The sequence below is a fragment of the Perissodus microlepis genome, chromosome 5 (genome assembly GCF_051167445.1).
Source record: "Perissodus microlepis isolate ML-2025 ecotype Zambia chromosome 5, ASM5116744v1, whole genome shotgun sequence".
Lineage (NCBI taxonomy): Eukaryota > Metazoa > Chordata > Actinopteri > Cichliformes > Cichlidae > Perissodus > Perissodus microlepis.
This window is the reverse complement of record NC_140465.1, coordinates 30,002,231-30,021,970: the sequence shown is the minus strand read 5'-3', so window position 1 is coordinate 30,021,970 and position 19,740 is coordinate 30,002,231. Positions and strand designations below refer to the sequence as shown.

Genomic DNA, 19,740 nt, shown 5'->3' with positions numbered 1-19,740 from the left:
ATGGTTGGCCATAATGTACAGCGTGCACTTGCTCAAAACCAAACACATATCAGAACAAACACTTCATGCTAGCTGTCAAGCACGGTGGTGATAATACAGGGTTGTTTTTGAGCCACAGGACCTGTGCACCTTGCAGTCACTAGGTCGCCTGAACTCATCTATATGTGAAAATATTCCAGAGTCAAATGCGAGGTCATTTTTCTGACAGCTAAAGCTTATTGAAAAATGGGCCAAATAAAAGCGCAATGACTACAAGCACACAAGCAAATCTACAACAGGTTGGGTGAAAAAGAAAAGAATCAAGGTGTTGATCCAGTCAAAAGCTCCCAATTCAACCTGACTGAAACGCTGTGGTGGGCCCTTGAGAAACATTTGTATAAACAAGTGCCTGCAAACCAAAATCAACTTAAGCAATGTTCTACAGATATTGTAAAGATGTTGTACAGTAATTTTACAGAGATTACTTAAGTTATTGCTGATGAAGTTGGTTCCACACGTTATTTAATCATGTGGTGTACTTTTCTTTTCAAATGACTATAAATTACCTTGCTATCACATGATATAACACTAGCTTTCTAAATGCTAACTAGACATAGCTTTTCTAGAATAATGCAGTATGGGGGGCCAAATATTTTGGGACTGGAACAGGATATCAACAAAATTTAACAAAATATTGGCCACTTATTTTTCTATAATGAAACAAAATTAAAGCAAAATGGGGAAATACAATCTTAAGTGTGCAGGAAGGTAGTTTATTTTGCGGCACTATGGTCAGTTTTCAGTTGCAGCTAAGAAATTAGATTTATCATGCCGTAAACTGCTTGTCTAAATAGTCAACTCTCAAGTCCAGGAAAGATTTATTTGCACAGAGGACTGTTCCATGGCTCCATTGTCCTGTGAACTAATGTGGTAGTGTAGCCTGGGGTAGCACAAGTGTGTACCTCAGGCTGCTCGTTTGGGGTTAATGAGGTTCTTGTAATTATATGTAATATTTAATGATTTTGACCTCTTTCTCTCTTGCACTGTTGTGACAATCCCGAGTAAATGTATACATAAACTCCTTAATAATTGCCATGATATGATCATTAATCCAGCATGTGCTTGTTCTGCATCGATGCACAACCAGAACACCTCAGTGAATGACAACAACATGACAGCTGGTCATTAACTCTTAATGACCTGTACCGAGACACAATGTCGAATTTGGCATGGATCCGCTTTCACTCTTTAAGCCATTCAGTCACAGGCATGACCTTTACATGATTGCTCAGTCAGAGCGTATATACACGTTCACTATCTGCAAGTACTCTCAAACTGGCCCTAAAATGTTCTGAAAGCATGCAACTGGTTGCTTTTAAAAACCCTATAATATGTGAAAATGTATATATTCAAATCACCACAACGCATCTGGGTTTTGGATCTGCATAATGTGGAATCTCACAGCACTATTTTCATCAGTGCAACAGCAGCAATGTCACACTAAACAGTTCTCTTTATAAAACAGAAACACAGCTTTCACACAGCTTGTTTCACACAGCTTGTTTCTGCCTTATTTGGGAGCACCATAAAATACTGTCAATACAACCTGACGTGCAGCTGTTTTAAAAGCATGTAAAAGCATGAATATACCTTTTGAGCTTTCAATGTGCTGCAAGTGTTGCTTTTGTTGTATTGACTCATTTAATCTAGGCTCAGAAAGATGCAAAAAGACCCAAAAGCACTCACTAGAATAGTAAGTGAATGAAAACAGTGCTTTCATATGGAATGATGAGAAGTGTTTTTGAATCCTACTTCAAAACTTTCCCAATGAAAAGTCATCAGTGTAAAGCAACTTCAGAAATTCTCTTCACGAGCATAGAGGTCTCTCCCTCTGTCTGTGTTTCCGAGCAACATCTGCCAGCTTTCCACTGCCACACCCCGCTGCTCTAAAACTGGTTTGTTCAGTTTATCGTCTTCTGCTGACTCAGCAGTTCTAGCCAGAAAAACATAAGTAAACACTGCACTTCCAATGCGTAACAAATTATTTAGGGCTGATGAAGACACAAAATTGTGTTATGTGGCCATGTACTGACACTGCCTTACAAACAAGAACACAGAAAAGCCACTCTTGTCTGAAAAGCAGTTCAGCTACAGTACAACTAAGGTGCGTGCACAGGAACACTCTCAAAGGACTTTAAATGTGTTTCCATTGGCTGACAAAGCTCCACCGCACTCTCCATCTTTCCAGAGGAGAAACACAGTCTGACAGTAGCTCCTCATGCCTGGTTAGCTCTGAGTACGAGCTCTTTGACGCTGTCCACACTACACTGAGTGGTGGTCAGTCATTCTCTCTGTGTTTCCACATTACCTGCAACACACCATAGCCACGAGGTCACACCTCCTACAGTCACCCTAAATACAATTTTAAAATGAGAGCAGTTCATCAAACGGTTACAAGCACTAGCATTAAAGAAGGCCTATTTCTGGTAGAATCAAAGTTGTTTCAAATAAAGATAAATAACAACCCCAGCTGGTATTTCAACATTTGCTTTACTGTTATAGCATCTGTATTAGACACAGACTCTGTAAACAACAGGATGTACTGCTCATCTGAGGGGACAGAAGTTGATAGTAGAGAATGATAAATAGATCTTTTTTTAAGATAATGTCTATTCCTATAAGATATGGGGGGATCTTTTGCCAATAACATGATTGAGTATGATGCCGAATACAAAAAAAAAACAAAAAAAACAGACATACTGCACATGCAAAAAAATATGTCAGTATAGAATTAGCCTTTGTGCTATGCAACAATGAAGATTTTGCACATCCTTGAGAAGAAAGAGAAGTGTGGAAAAATGGAAAAACCTGAGTGCGTGCCTTTATTCCACACTCATAACTGCTGTCCCTGGTGAGAAAGACAGTGGAAAGGCCACTGCTTTTCAGTCAGAGGTAGAACAAAAACACCTCCCCCTGATGTGATTGCAAGAGCCATGAAACACTGACAGGAAGCTCCATTCAACTGTGGCCCACTGAAGTCTCAACAACCATTAGATACATGCATTGCTGAGAAGGAGCAAGAAAAGGAAAGCTCTAAAGTGTCAAACAGTGGATAAAGATAGATTGAAGGTGTTTGATTCTTTCGCTTTGTGGGCTGCAGCTCCAGCTGCTACTGAATGAACCAATAATCAGCACTTGTGAAGTTGGTGATTTACAAAAGAGGAAACACAGTTACATCCCCAGATACATCTGTGTGGGAAAATACAAAAGAATAAAAGCTTTTTCGAGAAAGCACAGACACCACAGACCAATAGAAATAAATGTTTGACTTTTCTTTTAATATTTTCTAAAAGGTTATCTGTCATCAGCTACTGTGTCCCTTGTTGAGCCCGTGACAGTCTGCTCAGATATTGATGCATTTATGTATTTTCCTGGCACATGAGGAGCAGAAGGTTTAGTACATCTTTGTATTTAAAGAAACTTGTTGACCTTTACCAGTTTCAACATCTGTAATGTAAGACAGAGTGCATTTGAGCTGTGTATGGACTTAACTATGCAGGTCTGCAGAGGAAGAAATTAGAATTATTTTTAGAAGATGTCTGCTGAAACTGCTTACAATAAACAGAAATGTGTAACAATAGATTCTTGCTGGCTCGGCCTCAAGAATGATTCATCACAACAAAGAATGACCTACTTTCACATACATTTCTGTCAATTTGTAGGAAGAAGCAGGACAACTGCTCAGTGTATTTACTGCTGAGTAACATGCTAATATCCCAACACAGAGATAAATATTATCTTTGAAGTTTTTGTACACTGGCCAGTAAGTACAGTCTCAGCTGTTGGGCTGTTTTATGTATCTGGACAAGTTCAATATACTACTGTGAGCTGATGCAATTAGATGAAGTGTAGTGTAACCTCAAGGCAACCCCTCTGGTCTGATGGTGTGAATATACTCTCCCTGATAAGAACAAAATTCAGCTCAAAAGTGCTTACTGCAGAGGAGTTTTCTGTCCCTGCTCACAGGCTAAAAACCCTGTTGAAACCACTTTTTACAGAGAGCATCTCTCAATCATTACTTTACAAACAGCCCAATTAAATAAATGTTTGAAATGATTGTGGATGCACTTATAATGCACACACATTACTAACATGCTATTCCATCATACAGTTCTTATATATTCAATATGTCAATTTTAATTCAATGTCTTGTTTCCCATGGTCGAAAATGTCATTTCTTGTAGGAGCATCCAAACATCAGCTCTAAAAGGGAGAAACAGAAGTTGCATTAAATTCAAGAGTGGTTGCCTTTGAACCTCCAGGCTTACTGGTCTATATACAGCATATGAAATTGGACACATCACTGTCTAGACAATGACATAAACATGATTTGTCTAGACAGAAACTATCAGAACCTGTTTGTCTGGGATGAAAAGAAAACTACAGAAGCTGTTTTACATCAGATCACGAGAACCACTTTCAACAACATACTGCATGTTGCGAGTTGTTTTTCTCTCACATTATTGGATCCTGAGCAGCTCAGCTGGTGTAGAGCAGTGCTAAGGGCACCTGATTTACTACTAAGCCAGCAGATTGTAATCAGTACTTTACATCAATATATCATAAATAGGGTGAAAAGAGCTGAACTGATGCTAAAAAATTGTGTTGAGGAATTATGTAATAAGATTTTAAAAAGGTTGCTCTTGTGCAAAACTCTTGAATCACCCCTCATTTCTTACTGTATTTCCCAGAGGAGAAGACCTTGTACTCCAGATATCAAGATATACTGTATTTAAGACAAAGACAGAGTGTCTACAATTCTAATGATCCTGAATTCTCTTAGGCAAGCTGCCTTGAAGTTGTCCTCAGGAATTGCCTGCCGTTTGTTCTCTTTCAACATGAACCCACACTGCTTCAACAATTCTGAGATCCGGGCTCTGGGGAGACTAATCCACGAGTGATAACGTCCATTGTGTGTGTTATCTATCAAAGTATTGCATTGGCAGCGTGTTTGGAATCATTATTATGCTGAAAAAGGTTTCAAGCATAAACGTTGTGTAGATGGTGATATTCATGAAAACTTTGCTTGTAATTCTATTTATATTTGCATGTTCGAAATAGACAGATAAATGGTAAAAATGGTAAATGGCCTGTATTTGTAAAGCGCTTTACACATCCAGTCATCCACCCATTCACACACACATTCACACACAGGTGATGGCAAGCTACACTGTAGCCACAGCCACCCGGGGGCGCACTGACAGAGGCAAGGCTGCTGAACACTGGCGCCACCGGGCCCTCTGACCAGAAAAGTTATAGAAAATAGAAAAGTAGAAATAAATAGAAAAGTTTATCTAAAAATTAAGTCACTGCCAATCAGATTGCTTGGTGGATCAAAATCTGACCTGCATTTATCATTCCATTAATTTTGACAGGATCCCCAACACCATTTACTGAAATGCAGTACCAAACCATCTTCTATAGATAGCTGCAGACACTCAGTGATGTACCTCTCTCCTAACCTCCTCGGTACATATTGATAACAATTTAGAATAAAAATATTACATTTGGATGCATCCCTCCATAAGACTTTTAGACACTGATTTCCAGTCCAGTTCTTGTGTGACTTGACATGCCTCAGCCTTTTCTCCCTGTTTCTCCTCCTTAAGAAAGGCTTCTTGATAGCCACTCTTCCACTAAGACCATTTCTGATTAGGCTTCGGTGAAAAAATAGATGGATCAACTCAAGGGCCAGATGCGTTCCTCAGGTCCTGTGTCACATCTTTGTTGGATTTTTTCCCCCAATTTGTTAAGGACACGAGTTTCAGATACAGTGCAACTGTTGTAGATCATTTTTCTTTAGGCTGACCACTTCTTTTGTCATCTATTTGTCCAATTTCCCCCCCTTTTTTTAAGGACACACTGCAAACCATGCCAAGTTTTCAGCTAATAACTCCTTTTCAGTGCTTGAATGATTTTAATATGACTAAAAAAAAGCAGACAATGTCAAAAAAAAGCTAAAAAAACCAAAAAAACTCACACTTTGATAGACCTCAAGAACACCTGGAGAACTATTGCTCAAAACCACTTTAATGAATTACAAGAAAATCTATTTCCTTGAAAGTAAAACAATTTTAAAAAAGACAAGGGGGGTGGCTTGAAACTTTTGCACAGTACTATATTTGCGAAAGTAAAAATTACATTTTATTGAATTCTGTACACAGTCCTGCTTTGGTAATAATGCCGCAGGCATGATGCTTGTTGCCTAAAAACCACTGACTCCTGCTGATGTATTAAAAGGAACTAGCTTTATGTCCATCAGTGGCGTAATTGTGCTCAGTTATGATTTCAATTCATCAACTATGGCATTGTAATAGTGGTAACAGATTTCAGGAGTTAACACTGCTTTATTCTAACAAGCAACATTTTGGCCCAGATAACTCAGCACAGAAGTCAGTAGTGATTACTGACATCACTTAAGTAAAAGCTTTTTAGGCCAATAAAAAAAAAGTGTCCCCATTTATTGCCACACTTAGGGTCTATGTGGCAATCTAGTAGTGCTCTAGTGCTATTTTTTATAAGTAGGTTGTTTCAAGCTTGTAAACATGGATTTAACAATGCATCTAAAACTGACTTTGGGCAATGCAGCTAAAGACTATGTCATAACCCAAAATGTTGACTGTATGTTCAAAAGCAGGTTTAATGATACCAAAACCTGCAGAATCACCCAATCAAATTATTTTGAAATTAAAAATATAAATTTACTTCCCAAACGTGAATTAAACATTAAATTGACATTCTGCCAATGTAATAACTAGATATTAAAATGACAAATTAGCTTGAAGAGCATGAGTTCAAATGAATAATTTATCTGTACAAACACTGCATACTCAAGTCTCTATGAAAGAATTATAATTGCGTTGAACAGCTTTGCTTTAAAAAGGCTGTCTATATAATGAAACTCTGGATCACTGCTCTTTGTGTGAAAGCAGTCAATTATTAATATGCCAGTCATGAATGTGAACTTGACTGATAACTGGGTTTAATGTGATGCTACGTAAAGAGTTGGGAAATAGGTCATACAGTAGAGGGGGAAAAGTAAGTTGTGTGCTGGGTCGGGAGCCATAAATGGCATCTCAATGTAAGACAATGTTCTTCAAACTATATGGTTGTGTCGAAAAAAAATAATTCTAATAATGTGAAAGTCAAGTACTTATCATTTTAACCCTCAAACACAGACCTCGGATGGCCATTGAACTTCTATAAGCAATGTATGTTTGTAATCCTACATTTCTTGCATCTTTCACAGCACACATTTTCAACCTTAAAACTTCACATTTAACATGAAAAATGTGAAGTTTGTAGGAAATGTGCATTGAGTTTCCTACAAAGTCAGTGGGAAATATATAGCAGTCATTTATAAAACATTGTTCTGCGCTTGAAAGAAGAGAAGAATCATCTCTTTTTAGCATTCACAGCCTCACAGACCTTTTATCCAAAGACTTCAAACCTGGATTGATCTGTCCATTCTCTCCATACCACTTTTTTTCTTCTTTTTTTTAACCATTTATAAGCAGGCGGTTGAGGACCACTAAAGCATTTGTTTCTCAAAAAACACCTGCTTCTCAAAACCCTTTCAGCTCTGCCACAAGGGTTTTTCAAAAAGGCTTTTCGAATTACCAGTTAGCCTTTTAACATAAAAACTTGCATTTGGTAACAGAATGTGCCACTTAAATACGAGAATGACAGCTGCCAAAAAGGGCCCTGTAACACGTGATGTAACCCATCACTGACTCATAAAAATTATTCTAATAAACTTTAATTGACATAAGATGTTGTCAATTCAAAACTAATACCAAATGACCCAAAAAGTGTATATTTGAGTGTCTATAACTGACCTGAAAAGTTGAGACGACGAATATGCTTCAGCAGATGAGTGCCATTTATGGGGTCCATTTTAGCGCAGAGACCAACCTTGCCCGGGCACAGCTCCTTGTGCATGTTGTGCAAGGCATGAGCCATTGCATAGACGGCATCAATAACAAACTGTACCTTTCCTTCCTGCTCATATTGCGAGTCCTTTCCGATTCGCTCCTGATCTGAAAGACATAGACAGATGCATGTGTGTGGTTTTATAAGTATTAATTGGTTAAAAGAATTCATGAAATAATTCAAATCATGGTAAGTGATATATGTAATGATCTGCAGTCATTCATTTGGTTTGGTCACCATGTCAAGGACAAGGTTGAGTCCAGTATTAGTATCTATGTAGTCAAGCAATCATGTTTGAGACAGAAAAAGATTTTACAAGTGGATTTAAACGACTCAATCAGGCAAAAAATCTGTAGCTCTATCAGCCACATCATGCAATTAAGAAAATTGTATTCATTTAAAGGCATGAGTGGTTTCCATGAGTGGATCCAGCTTAAAGAATTATCTACTTGTGAGTTTGTCTCTGACACTTGTTTAAAGAAGGCTGATGATAAAGTTGCATATTCCGTGCCTGTTCTAGACAATTAATATGCACAATTATAGCAAAAAAAAAAAAAATCCATCTTGAAACTAATTTATAAAGTAACTTGATGAAGATACTACTGATGTGTGCCAATAGTCAGGAAAACTTATCTTCTCAACACTTGTCTTCTGTGTCATCCCCACTCTGGATGGCAGCTTTTAGATAAGACAATTGTGTTCACGCTACTTGGAATGAGCTAAACCTTTTAAACGAAGGGTGTGGCATCAGTCCAAAAGACAGAAGAAATTGCTCCTCAGTGAGTCTTGTTTTTTATGTACTGAATGGTGTTGCCTCTTGCAATTAGCTAGAAAGTAAATATCTGGATCGCTGCAGAGGACCAAATCAATTCTAATATCTGGAGTGCAAGGTCTTCTCCTCTGGGAAATCTCATCTGTTAAAAATGAAGAGTCTTTCTTATATCTTCTGAAGGAGTAGTAGAGTTCCCTCTGTGTGATTTTCGTGAGCATTATGTTTTGGGCCTGCATGTCTATTCTACAAATTTTAAAAATATGCCTCATGCTATTTTTCACTAGTTGCTTTAAACAGTTCTTCCAATTTGATCAATTTTTTTGTATTCCTTACCTTCTTGACTGAGTGTCCAACTGTGAATTCAGTATTTATTGCCTGGTTCAATTTAGAAGACCCAAAGAAGCAGGAAATAGAGACATCCATTCACAGGACAGGGATAATCCCCTTATGGGCTCAATGTAATAACTCGTGATAGGAGTTTATTAATCCTGGCTCAGGTTGTTCCAGAGGTTTGTGTGATTGTTAATTGCTGTGAGGAGGTGGGGTCTAAGGAGATACAACGTGCCAATCCTAACTTTGGCTGTCTGCTCACATGCCTGAAGTCTTAAAGCTGTTTCTATGTAAATCTCCTGTATGTGCATTAGCCATTATTAAAAGCAGGTGTGTTCAATTAAGATTTACAATAGACTAATTACTAGGGATAAGCTAATGATAGAGCTGCATAGAATTCAATTAGGCTTTGCAAGTTAATAAACACACAGCAGGGAATGAGCTGCTGATACTCACACAATAATTGCCATACTGTTGGTTGAAAAAAATACTTGATGCTATAGAGCTTCTTAACTTACTTCCATATTTTTCAGTATATTTCAGTAAGTAATTTGGTTAAATTCTAGGTTAATGCATTAGTAAACTAGAGTCTTTTTAAACATGACAAAAAGTAAGTTAAACCAATTTTGCCACAGGACAGAGAGGAACTAAATCAAAACCTAAGCCATGCCAAAACCTGACTCTATTTAAAAGTAGAGTTTACTGTAACGCAGTGAATGATTTTCAAAAACAAAAATGGACAGACCTGCATTATACTAAACACCTCTTAATCTTTTAAATCAGTTGTTTTCAGTCTCATTGCCACAGACCAAGCACCAAGGATGTAGTCAGTTTTTCTAAACATTTGTGAAAGAATAGGTTGTTTTAAAGAGCTCACTGAATCCGAATGTAGTACTCTAATAGGATGCCACAAATACAACAAGTTAAAGTCACAAAATTTCTTAAACATGAAAAATAACAATTTTTTTTATATAAAACATTGGCATTGGTTGAAAATTCCACAGTTGGTGCCTCCCCTTCATATAATTGTTCAAACAAATACGGCTTAATAACAAGAAAGACATTATACTGTCAGAACCGATGTGAACTAATGAACTACAAATGAGCAATATCAATATTAAAAGCCACCTTAACAAACCTCAACAATATACAGGCTAGAACTGTTTTTTGTGACTATGTGGTTATCTGATACTTTTGGACATGCCGATATACAGCTTTCACAAGTAAACTTTTTCCTAAACATTATCATGCAACAACTATCCTCTTGAGGTGCAAGCTATTTTCGGCAGCTACTTCAATCTGAGAGAGTGCTAGCCTCCAAATCAGCAAAGGTCTCCTTCTGTTAGCCATCTTTCATTTGCTAGATCTCCAGCTCCTCACTGCAGACCAGAGGGGTTTTAAGTCTCAGATTATCTCATGAGCTTTTGAAAATGCATGAATTATTGTTGGAGGTTACGGCTCAGTAATTAAGGGCCACAGGGCCTTGATTGGACAGAGATTGTCACAGTTTGGCCGCCATGCTTATGCCGTGGGGAATCCTGTGAGCCAGAGTGGGTGTGAGAGTGATATTTCTCTCTCAGTCTTGGCAGGCCACCCACACTAACTTTGTATTGTCTCTTCTCCATAAGACAGTTTCCCTTTTTCCTTCTGTCTCTCTTTGTAGCTAACTCCTCATTGGCATTTTGGCACTCTCGCACAACTTTTCCAAGCTGGCGTTTTGCTTTCAGAGAAATCCTTTTAGATTAAGCAAAGCAGAAGCTGAGTGTGGGTGTCTTCCACTGAGGTGAAACACAAGACATTATGTGACAGACAGTGTGGGCACAAAACCTTTGACCTATTTTTCAGCTTACGACCGGCTGCAGGCCATCCAATCCACTGAGGCAATCGGAACATCTTTTAAGTTAATGTGACGCTGCTGACATGTGTCACGCACCTTCATTTCACATTTTCTGTGAATTTTCCTATACGTGATTGTAGAGCTAAAGTCTCAATTCATGTAGGACTAAAAATATGCTGTTGTGTGTATGTTTTCAGTCAAACAGAAATAGTAATTTAAACTATATTAAAAAAAAATATCAAAAATGATAGCAAATATGATATCACATTAAAAAAACTGTTATTGGATTAATACTCAAAAAAGAAACAATTTTACATTTTGTGGTACTAGATTGTCAATGTAAAATTGGTTATTGAAGCAAATAATTAAAATGCAACTTCAAGCAAATGTAATTTCAATATTAACACTGATTTAAAAAAAAAAACAGTTTTACAACTATACTGTATTAATGTTCAATAAACATGTCACAGCTGGTTTTATCACCCACAAAGCCATTGATAAGTCACAACAATAATAATAATAATAATAATAATGGATTGGATTTATATAGCGCTTTTCAAGGCACCCAAAGCGCTTTACAATGCCACTATTCATTCACTCTCGCATTCACACACTGGTGGAGGCAAGCTACAATGTAATAAACAACACTGTAACCAACAAATGGTACCTTTTGAGCCCCTCAGAACCAACTGAACAATGTTTAAACCCCACAGCCTTCCTGAATATTGTCTGTGTTTATCCCTTTTTGACCACAGTCTACCCATCTTCTGATGGCTGCTTGCAGTTGGATAATGTTCCATGTCACAAAGCTAATCTCAAACGGGTCTCTTGAACATGACAAAGAATCCATTGTCCTCAAAATGCCTCCAGAGTCTCTAGATCTAATCTAATAGTGAGCTGCATTGGGATGTGGTGAAACAAAGATTTGCTGCATGGTTGTGCAGTTGACAAATCTGGAGCAACTGTGTGATGCTATTATGTCAATATGGACCAGAATCTCAGAGCAATGTTTCCTGTCACCGTGTTGAATATGAAGAATTAGGGCAGTTGTCGAGGCAAACCCAGTCCAACTGGATTGGGGTTGGCCTGGATTAGGCTGAAGTGGAGTCCAACTCAGGTGCACCTATTAAAGTGGCCAATTAGTGTATATGTAAATAACCTATTTGGTTACATCATATTAGCAAACAGATTTCAAAACCTACCCCAATCAAATTTCTAACTAATTAAATGTAATTGCTATTTACTGGTTAATAGTTGTATTAGTTGTATTGTCTTTTTCATGTTCTCACGCTTGGAATAAACTCAAGGGTAGGCTTTAAATTTTAAACTATTTAAACTCTCCATCACACCACTGATCAGAGATTTTCTGCTTCCTAAAATAATTTAATAATAATAATAATAATAATGGATTGCATTTATATAGCGCTTTTCGGGACCCCTCAAAGCGCTTTACAATACCACTATTCATTCACTCTCACATTCATACACTGGTGAAGGCAAGCTACAGTTGTAGCCACAGCTGCCCTGGGGCAGACTGACAGAAGCGAGGCTGCCATATTGCACCATCGGCCCCTCTGGCCATCACCAGTAGGCGGCAGGTGAAGTGTCTTGCCCAAGGACACAACGACCGAGACTGTCCGAGCCGGGGCTCGAACCAGCAACCTTCCGATTACAAGACGAACACCCAACACTTGAGCCACGATCTATTTCCACAATGAATTCAATTACTTTTTACAAAATCCTTTCTGTAATAAACTGGCAAGCTGTCTAATATATTCCCCATCTCTTACCCAGAGAAGGCTGAAACCCCCCCTAGTCACCCTGGAACGCTGTTTAGGGTGAGCAGTATAAAAATAGATGGTTGGATGTGAGAGCACATGCTCGGTTTATCTGCATTACTTTCTCTGTGCTGTTCTGCTCACATCGTTAATACAGAGGTGAAACACACAGCCAGCGAAATGGGTCCCTGCTCTACCTCCCCTCTCCTCTCAACATTAATCAATATCAGTTTTACATCTCCTTCATTCCCAGATAAAAGACAAGTCTCACTTTTTTTCTTCAGTCACTCATTCCCTCCTTATCCTTTGATCACACTAAGCAGTCTAACCCTCTCAGGACACTGATAATTCTGCAGCATGCCCCATGTGGTTTTTGCACAGCTGCCACAGGGACACTGTAAAGCTCCCCACCAGTGAAGAGGCAGCTCAAGTGTCATACTTTAACCTCAAACAAATTCTGTGAGACTCTCACTCCCTGTGAAGCAGTGCTGATAGGGAAGTTTAATACTAAAATGTCTGTAATGAGCGAGACAAGTGATAGAAGAACAGCTACTTAGTGTGAGATGCAGGTGCCTATACAACACTCACTCCTAGTATAGAGATAAACTTAACGATGTCAATGTGGGTATTTTCAGAGCTATTAATTTAGCTTCTGCAGCAACTGAAGGCTAAAAATATTTAAAGTGCATAATCATTGAGAGTACAAATAATCATTAAAAATCATCATTGGTTTTAATGTTTTATTGGTAGATAACAATCATTATATGTTTGCTTCATTTGCTCTTTTTCCTTGTCTCGTTGTGGAACACTTTCTCTTATAACAGTTTTTCCCCATTTATAGTTTTGGTTTCATTGATTGAATCCATCTTGCAGATAAGACACATATTTACATTTTGAAGCAGAGCATCTTTATTTTTAAGGATTAAACTGGAGATTCTCTATAGATTTATAAATCCAGCAAATCCCATAACATAAAACAGAGCTTTGATATCTCTGATCAAAAACTAAACTAACCTTGATCTCTACAGTGATGAATTCAGTAACTTTGTTATAGTGTGTGTGTGTGTCTGAGGGAGTGAGAGGTCGCTGCAAGGGTCACTGCAAATAAGTACAGGGCTGAGTGATCACCTTTACTTTGATGAAAATTTCTATCCTGATCAGAGCGGTTCCTTCTGATAATGCATGAAGGGTCACCTCAGGATTTTGGACCAGTACTCATAACCTTTATCAGAATGCAAAGTTAAGGAATATCTTTGGAAAAATTGTGTTAGAGAATAGATTTCCAGAGACCTGCCAAATAAGTACCAAGGTGTATTAAGCCTGTTTTGGTTGCAGAAAATAACCCAGCAAAATAAGCCACATTAATGCTCGCTTGCTTCATTATAATAAACTCTGTTGCTGTAATTGCTCAAAAATGCAGTACCCAGCTATTTTAGGAAATGATTTGGCCTTTTTTTTTTCAAAAAACAAAACAAAAATAATGCGACCTGATGAGTTTTAAAGGTCTGCATCATCTACAAGAAACACAAGGACTATGGAGTGCCACAGACAGAGCTGGAAAGTCAGACAGTATTAATAAACAGTTTGACATTTTGTTTTGTTTTGGTCTGCACAGGATTTTGTGACATTAAGAAATATTTAGATTACCAACTGGCTTATCTTCTATAACTTGGGAGGGAGGAAACAGGGTGGTTTGTTTATTTGCAATTTTTACCACAAAACACTAATTCAAAACATAAATTGTAAATCTTCCCCCAGACCCATGTGTTAATATCAATCTAGATCGGTATTCAACATTCAGTATAAAACTACTACAGATATTTCAAGACACAAAGAAGAATAAATAGAAATACATTTGAGCCCAAACATAAACAATGTGCCATGTTTTCCATCTCACTTATATAAGGAAATGAAAACATGGTATGAGTGTTGGCCATGGTGTTGATCAGACTGCAGACTCCCAGAGGGTCACTGGAGTTATCTAGTTTTTTTGTTCTTGGCAACATTTCCTCTTGGGGGGATGGGCAGGTCAGTGTAGCCAAACAGTAGACAAATTGATCCATCAGTACTATCTTATCCACCTGAGTGATGCCCTGAATGTAACCCTCTGTGTTATCTCTTTAGAATACTCTGTGTTGGGTTTTATTGCCTGTGAACACAGCACCAGCTGTTGGTTCTGCAGCTCACCCCTTGAGTAAAAGTATGTCTCTGGTGTATTTTGTTTGTACTGTTTCACCAGGGCTGTTTCAGTTATTTATTGTTTTACCAACCCTGCCCTTTATCTACAAATAAATAAACATTAAGATTCTCTAGAGCAGCGGTCCCCAACCCCCGGGCCTCAGACCGGTACCGGTCCGTGAGTCGTTTGGTACCGGGCCGCGAGAGTTGAGGCTAAGGTGTGAAATGTATGGTTTTGAGGGTTTTTATCGGTTTTCAGCGTTATTTTGTTATCGTTTTTATCGTTAACTCGGTTTTCCTGGGTCTTTTCACGTGTGTTATGAATAAATCTTCTTTTTTTCGGTACCGGTACTAGTTTTATTTTATTGTATTTATCCGCGACACCTTAAAGGCCGGTCCGTGAAAATATTGTCGAGCATAAACCAGTCCGTGGCGCAAAAAAGGTTGGAGACCGCTGCTCTAGAGTCTCAGCACAGGGGTCCTTGTCTTTTATCATTACATGTTATTATACACATTAGTACAGCAGAGGTAAGTGGGATGATCATCCACAATCACGCATAATTGCATGTCAACATGTCCATTTACACCGTATGTCAGAATTGCTTTGCTTTGGTGTAGTTGTTATGACTTGTTATGCTCAACAAAGGAAGAAAAGCACATTTTACTGTACCTCCACTGTCGGTGGTTGAAGAAAATTTGGAAACATTAAGGTAAAAGATGCAAAATAAGTCAATTCAACATTTGCTATACAAAGTAATGTATAGTGATTTAGTAGTATATCAGGTAGAGTCCAACTGCTATATTACAAAAAAATATTATTATTTGTCAGTATATTTGTGTTGCCATTTATACCAACTGATAAATGATGTGAAGACAAGATGGGAGAAACACCCTTTGACCATGTCCTGAATGTTGCATTACATAGTTTGTCCACCAGGGGGCATTCTGCAACTTCCCTGTTGCCAAAAGGTGTGGCCACAAACACAACAACCAGCTGAGTAGAGCATAATTAATTAACCTAGGACTTGTTGTGACGATAAGTTTATTTATAAAACTGCTCTGTTATATTATCTTAGTAATAACTTAAATAGCTTCACATGAAAAAATATGGGCTGATATAATGGGATTTTTAAATTGCTTAATATCGATATCAGTCTTGAGAATCCTATATCAGCTGGGCTCTCATATCAAGTATATTTTTCAGAGAGTTAATTGAGAAACTGTTTAGAGGTAATATATCTAAATGGGAATGTCTGCTCTGGCAGTTAACTACCTGACAAATCAGAGTTCTTCATCACATTTAGAAAAGTAAGCTGTAAATTTTGCACTGCCATAAAGTCCTCTTGACTGAGTGGTCTATTACAGTCACTTCAAATTTTACCATGCAATAAATAGCATGGTAAAATCTTTGGAAATCTTTTAAAAATAAATAAATAAATAAAATTAGTCTATATTATTCATGTTATATTGTAGGGTAATGCACAGCTGTGACCGATGCATATAGCATTGTAAGACAACGTACAACCAGCTTAAAAATCTAATTTAGTCATGCTGTAAATCCCACCTCCACGAAGCCTGCTGGTTTGGAGCATTTTGTGATTTATGGCACTACTTTACTGCACTAAGAGGGATTCCCCCCTCCCTGCAACAAAATCAGTTTGTTTGTTTTTTGCAACCAAAAATTGCCAGAGGAAAAAGTAAAGCTGGTTCCTCATAAGAACTAAATATAAAAAAATGAAAAGAATAAAGACAATGAAGAGTGTAACATTACCTGTGGCCTCACAACAGCTGAACTGAGTGAAGATAGCATGCATTTTCAACACAAATTCCATCATTAGTAAGAGAATCATGAACTCCTATTTTCCGCCACCCATTCAAGCAGTGTACTGTATTTTGTTTTGTTTTTTTCTGCTGCTGCAGTCCCGATGAGTGCTGTCAACCTAACGAGGCACTTCATGGGTTTTTTGTTTTTATTTTTTTTACATTAAAAGCCATCTACATCTATAAATTTTGAATTAGCATTAATTGAAGGGCTGAAGAAATAAGAAATAAAAGCAAAGTAAACTTTGCCAGTCAGATAACTAAAGGTCACTATTTCAGAAAATGAATGAAAACAGACTGTGCTCACATTCATAAATGTTACTGTACATGTGAAACTGTGCAATGCGCCGACTCCAAATCCTGCCCAGATTCTGTCTTTGATGTTTTTCTTTCTCTTAGTCATAATGCTGCAGCATGTGAAACTCAGCCCAGCCACTGATGTGTGGCTTACCGCCATGTAAAGCCAGTGTGGACGTATTGTACGCACGCTGTCACGACACAGTCTTGTTTATAAATACTAGTGTATGTGTGGAAACTGGTGTATGTAGATTGGGGATATACACATCTGGCTCCAGGGCAGAGTGGTGGCTCGGTGGTTAGTGCTTTCACCGTACAGCAACTAGATTGTTACTTTTATTTCCTTTGATTTCTTGGAGTTTGCATGGTTTCCGCCTAAAGACAAATTGCTCATTCTTAACTGTAAATTCAAGAGAGGGATTTTTTAAACGTTGTGTTCTCTAATTGTATGCTGATCTATTTTTCTGTCAATGCTGTATGCCCCCCAAATTATTCCTCATTCCCAACTATGTTATGAATGTGATTGTTTTTATGACTTCTTTATCTGCTGTATATTTTGTGTCCTCACAGTGAGCTGTCTCGATTCAGTATATGTTTATTTCAGAGGCAAGTGGGGGCTATATGAAATTACAATAATTCAATCAAATTCAACTTTCTTTTTATTACCAAAAGAATGACACAGAGCTCTATGATATCCAGCTTTCCATGATCCTCTAAAGCACAATACTGTCACATTTTAAGAATAAAGAGAATATGCAAGTAATTTGTAAGCGTAAACTTATCGTCAGATTAAATAATTCAAATCTGGGCATTTGAGTGTTAATTTTTTAGGTTGAGTCATCACTTGGACTCTTCTTTTAGAGGAAACAACTGATCCTAACAGTCCAGTTGTGATGATCTGCCTTTAATGGCAATACTAGCTACCTGTAATTAAGAGGATATGGATTATTACTGCATGAAATCTGCAACAATTCTGCAGTGTTTGGCTGTAATGATGGTCATTATCATACAAATCTTATTTGCGTCTCTGGTTTCTTCTCTGTTGCATTGTTACATTTTCCAGCAGACTTCAGTGTTATGCTGTAGTTATTAATTAGTCATTTTGCTACTGTGCATACGTTAGGGAGAAATATTTCCATTAATTGATGTTACTCGAGGGTTGAGGCTATACGTGGCAATTTTCAAACTTGGGAGATTCTCAAGGGATCACTAAAACCTGACAGTCGAGAGCAATGAGTAGCTTATTTGCTTAGCAATTTAATTAACAACTTTTAAATACATTCTTCTTTCATAGTATAATCTTCACGTGCTTCATCCGAAGCACACTTTCTGTGTACTCACTACCTAATTTATAGCCAAAGTATTCACTCACTGTCTCTGTACTGTTTCGCTAGCTTAGCTTAGCTCATAGCCGACTCGTTAGCACCATGGCTACTTCACCTGTCCCTCCTGCACTTTCTTGCTCATTGTGTCAGATGTTTAGTTACTCCTCGGCCTCCTTTAGCAGTAATGATATCTGTAACAAATGTAGCATATTTGCAGCTCTGGAGGCCAGGATTACTGAATTGGAGACTCGGCTTCGCACCCTTCATTCACCCGTAGCTAGCCAGGCCCCTGTAGCTGGTGCAGCCGAAGATAGCGTAGGCCCCGCTAGCTGTTCCCCGGCAGACCCCAAGCAGCTGGGGAAAGAGGGCGGCTGGGTCACGGTGAGGAGGAAGCATAGTCCTAAACAGAAGCCCCAGGTACATCACCAACCCGTTCATGTGTCTAACCGTTTTTCCCCACTCGGTGACACACCCGCCGGGGGTCAAACTCTGGTAATTGGTGATTCTGTTCTCAGACATGTGAAGCTAGAGACACCGGCAACCATAGTCAATTGTCTTCCAGGGGCCAGAGCAGGCGACATTGAAGGAAATTTAAAACTGCTGGCTAAGGGTAAACGTAAATTCAGTAAAATCATAATTCACGTCGGCAGTAATGACACCCGGTTACGCCAATCGGAGGTCACTAAAATCAATATTGAATCGATGTGCAACTTTGCTAAAACAATGTCGGACTCTGTAGTTTTCTCTGGTCCCCTCCCCAATCAGACCAGGAGTGACATGTTTAGCCGCATGTTCTCCTTAAATTGCTGGCTGTCTGAGTGGTGTCCCAGAAACGATGTGGGCTTCATAGATAATTGGCAAACCTTCTGGAGGAAACCTGGTCTTGTTAGGAGAGACGGCATCCATCCCACTTTGGATGGAGCAGCTCTCATTTCTAGAAATATGGACAAATTTATTAAACCCCCCAAAATATGACTATCCAGAGTTGGGACCAGGAAGCAGAGTTGCAGTCTTACACGCCTCTCTGCAGCTTCTCTCCTCCTGCTACCCCCCCAAAAACCCATCTCCATAGAGACTGTGTCAGCTTCCAAAAAGACAAAAAACAAACTAAAAACCAGCAACAAACAACTTAAACATAAACAATCAAAAAGAAAGAACAATACAGTATCCACATCTGAACCAAAGAGTAAAACAGTGAAATGTGGATTATTAAATATTAGGTCTCTCTCCTCCAAGTCTCTGTTAGTACATGACTTAATAATTGATCAACAAATTGATTTACTCTGCCTTACAGAAACCTGGTTGCAGCAGGATGATTATGTTAGTTTAAATGAATCAACACCCCCAAGTCATTCTAACTACCAGAAACCTCGAAGCACAGGCCGAGGGGGCGGTGTGGCAGCAATTTTTCACACCAGCCTATTAATTAAT

At 38.4% G+C, this 19,740-nt stretch overlaps 1 protein-coding gene across 2 annotated transcripts in view; it reads right to left on the bottom strand.

Annotated features, from left to right (window-relative positions):
* Positions 1–19,740, bottom strand: part of LOC146387576 (metabotropic glutamate receptor 4-like) — a 189,203-nt gene that overhangs the window by 21,449 nt on the left and 148,014 nt on the right. For both annotated transcript variants that reach the window (XM_084929278.1, XM_084929280.1), the window contains exon 7: positions 7,878–8,078. In XM_084929278.1, coding sequence (XP_084785404.1) covers positions 7,878–8,078 — 201 coding nt within the window. The remainder of the gene's footprint in view (positions 1–7,877; positions 8,079–19,740) is intronic.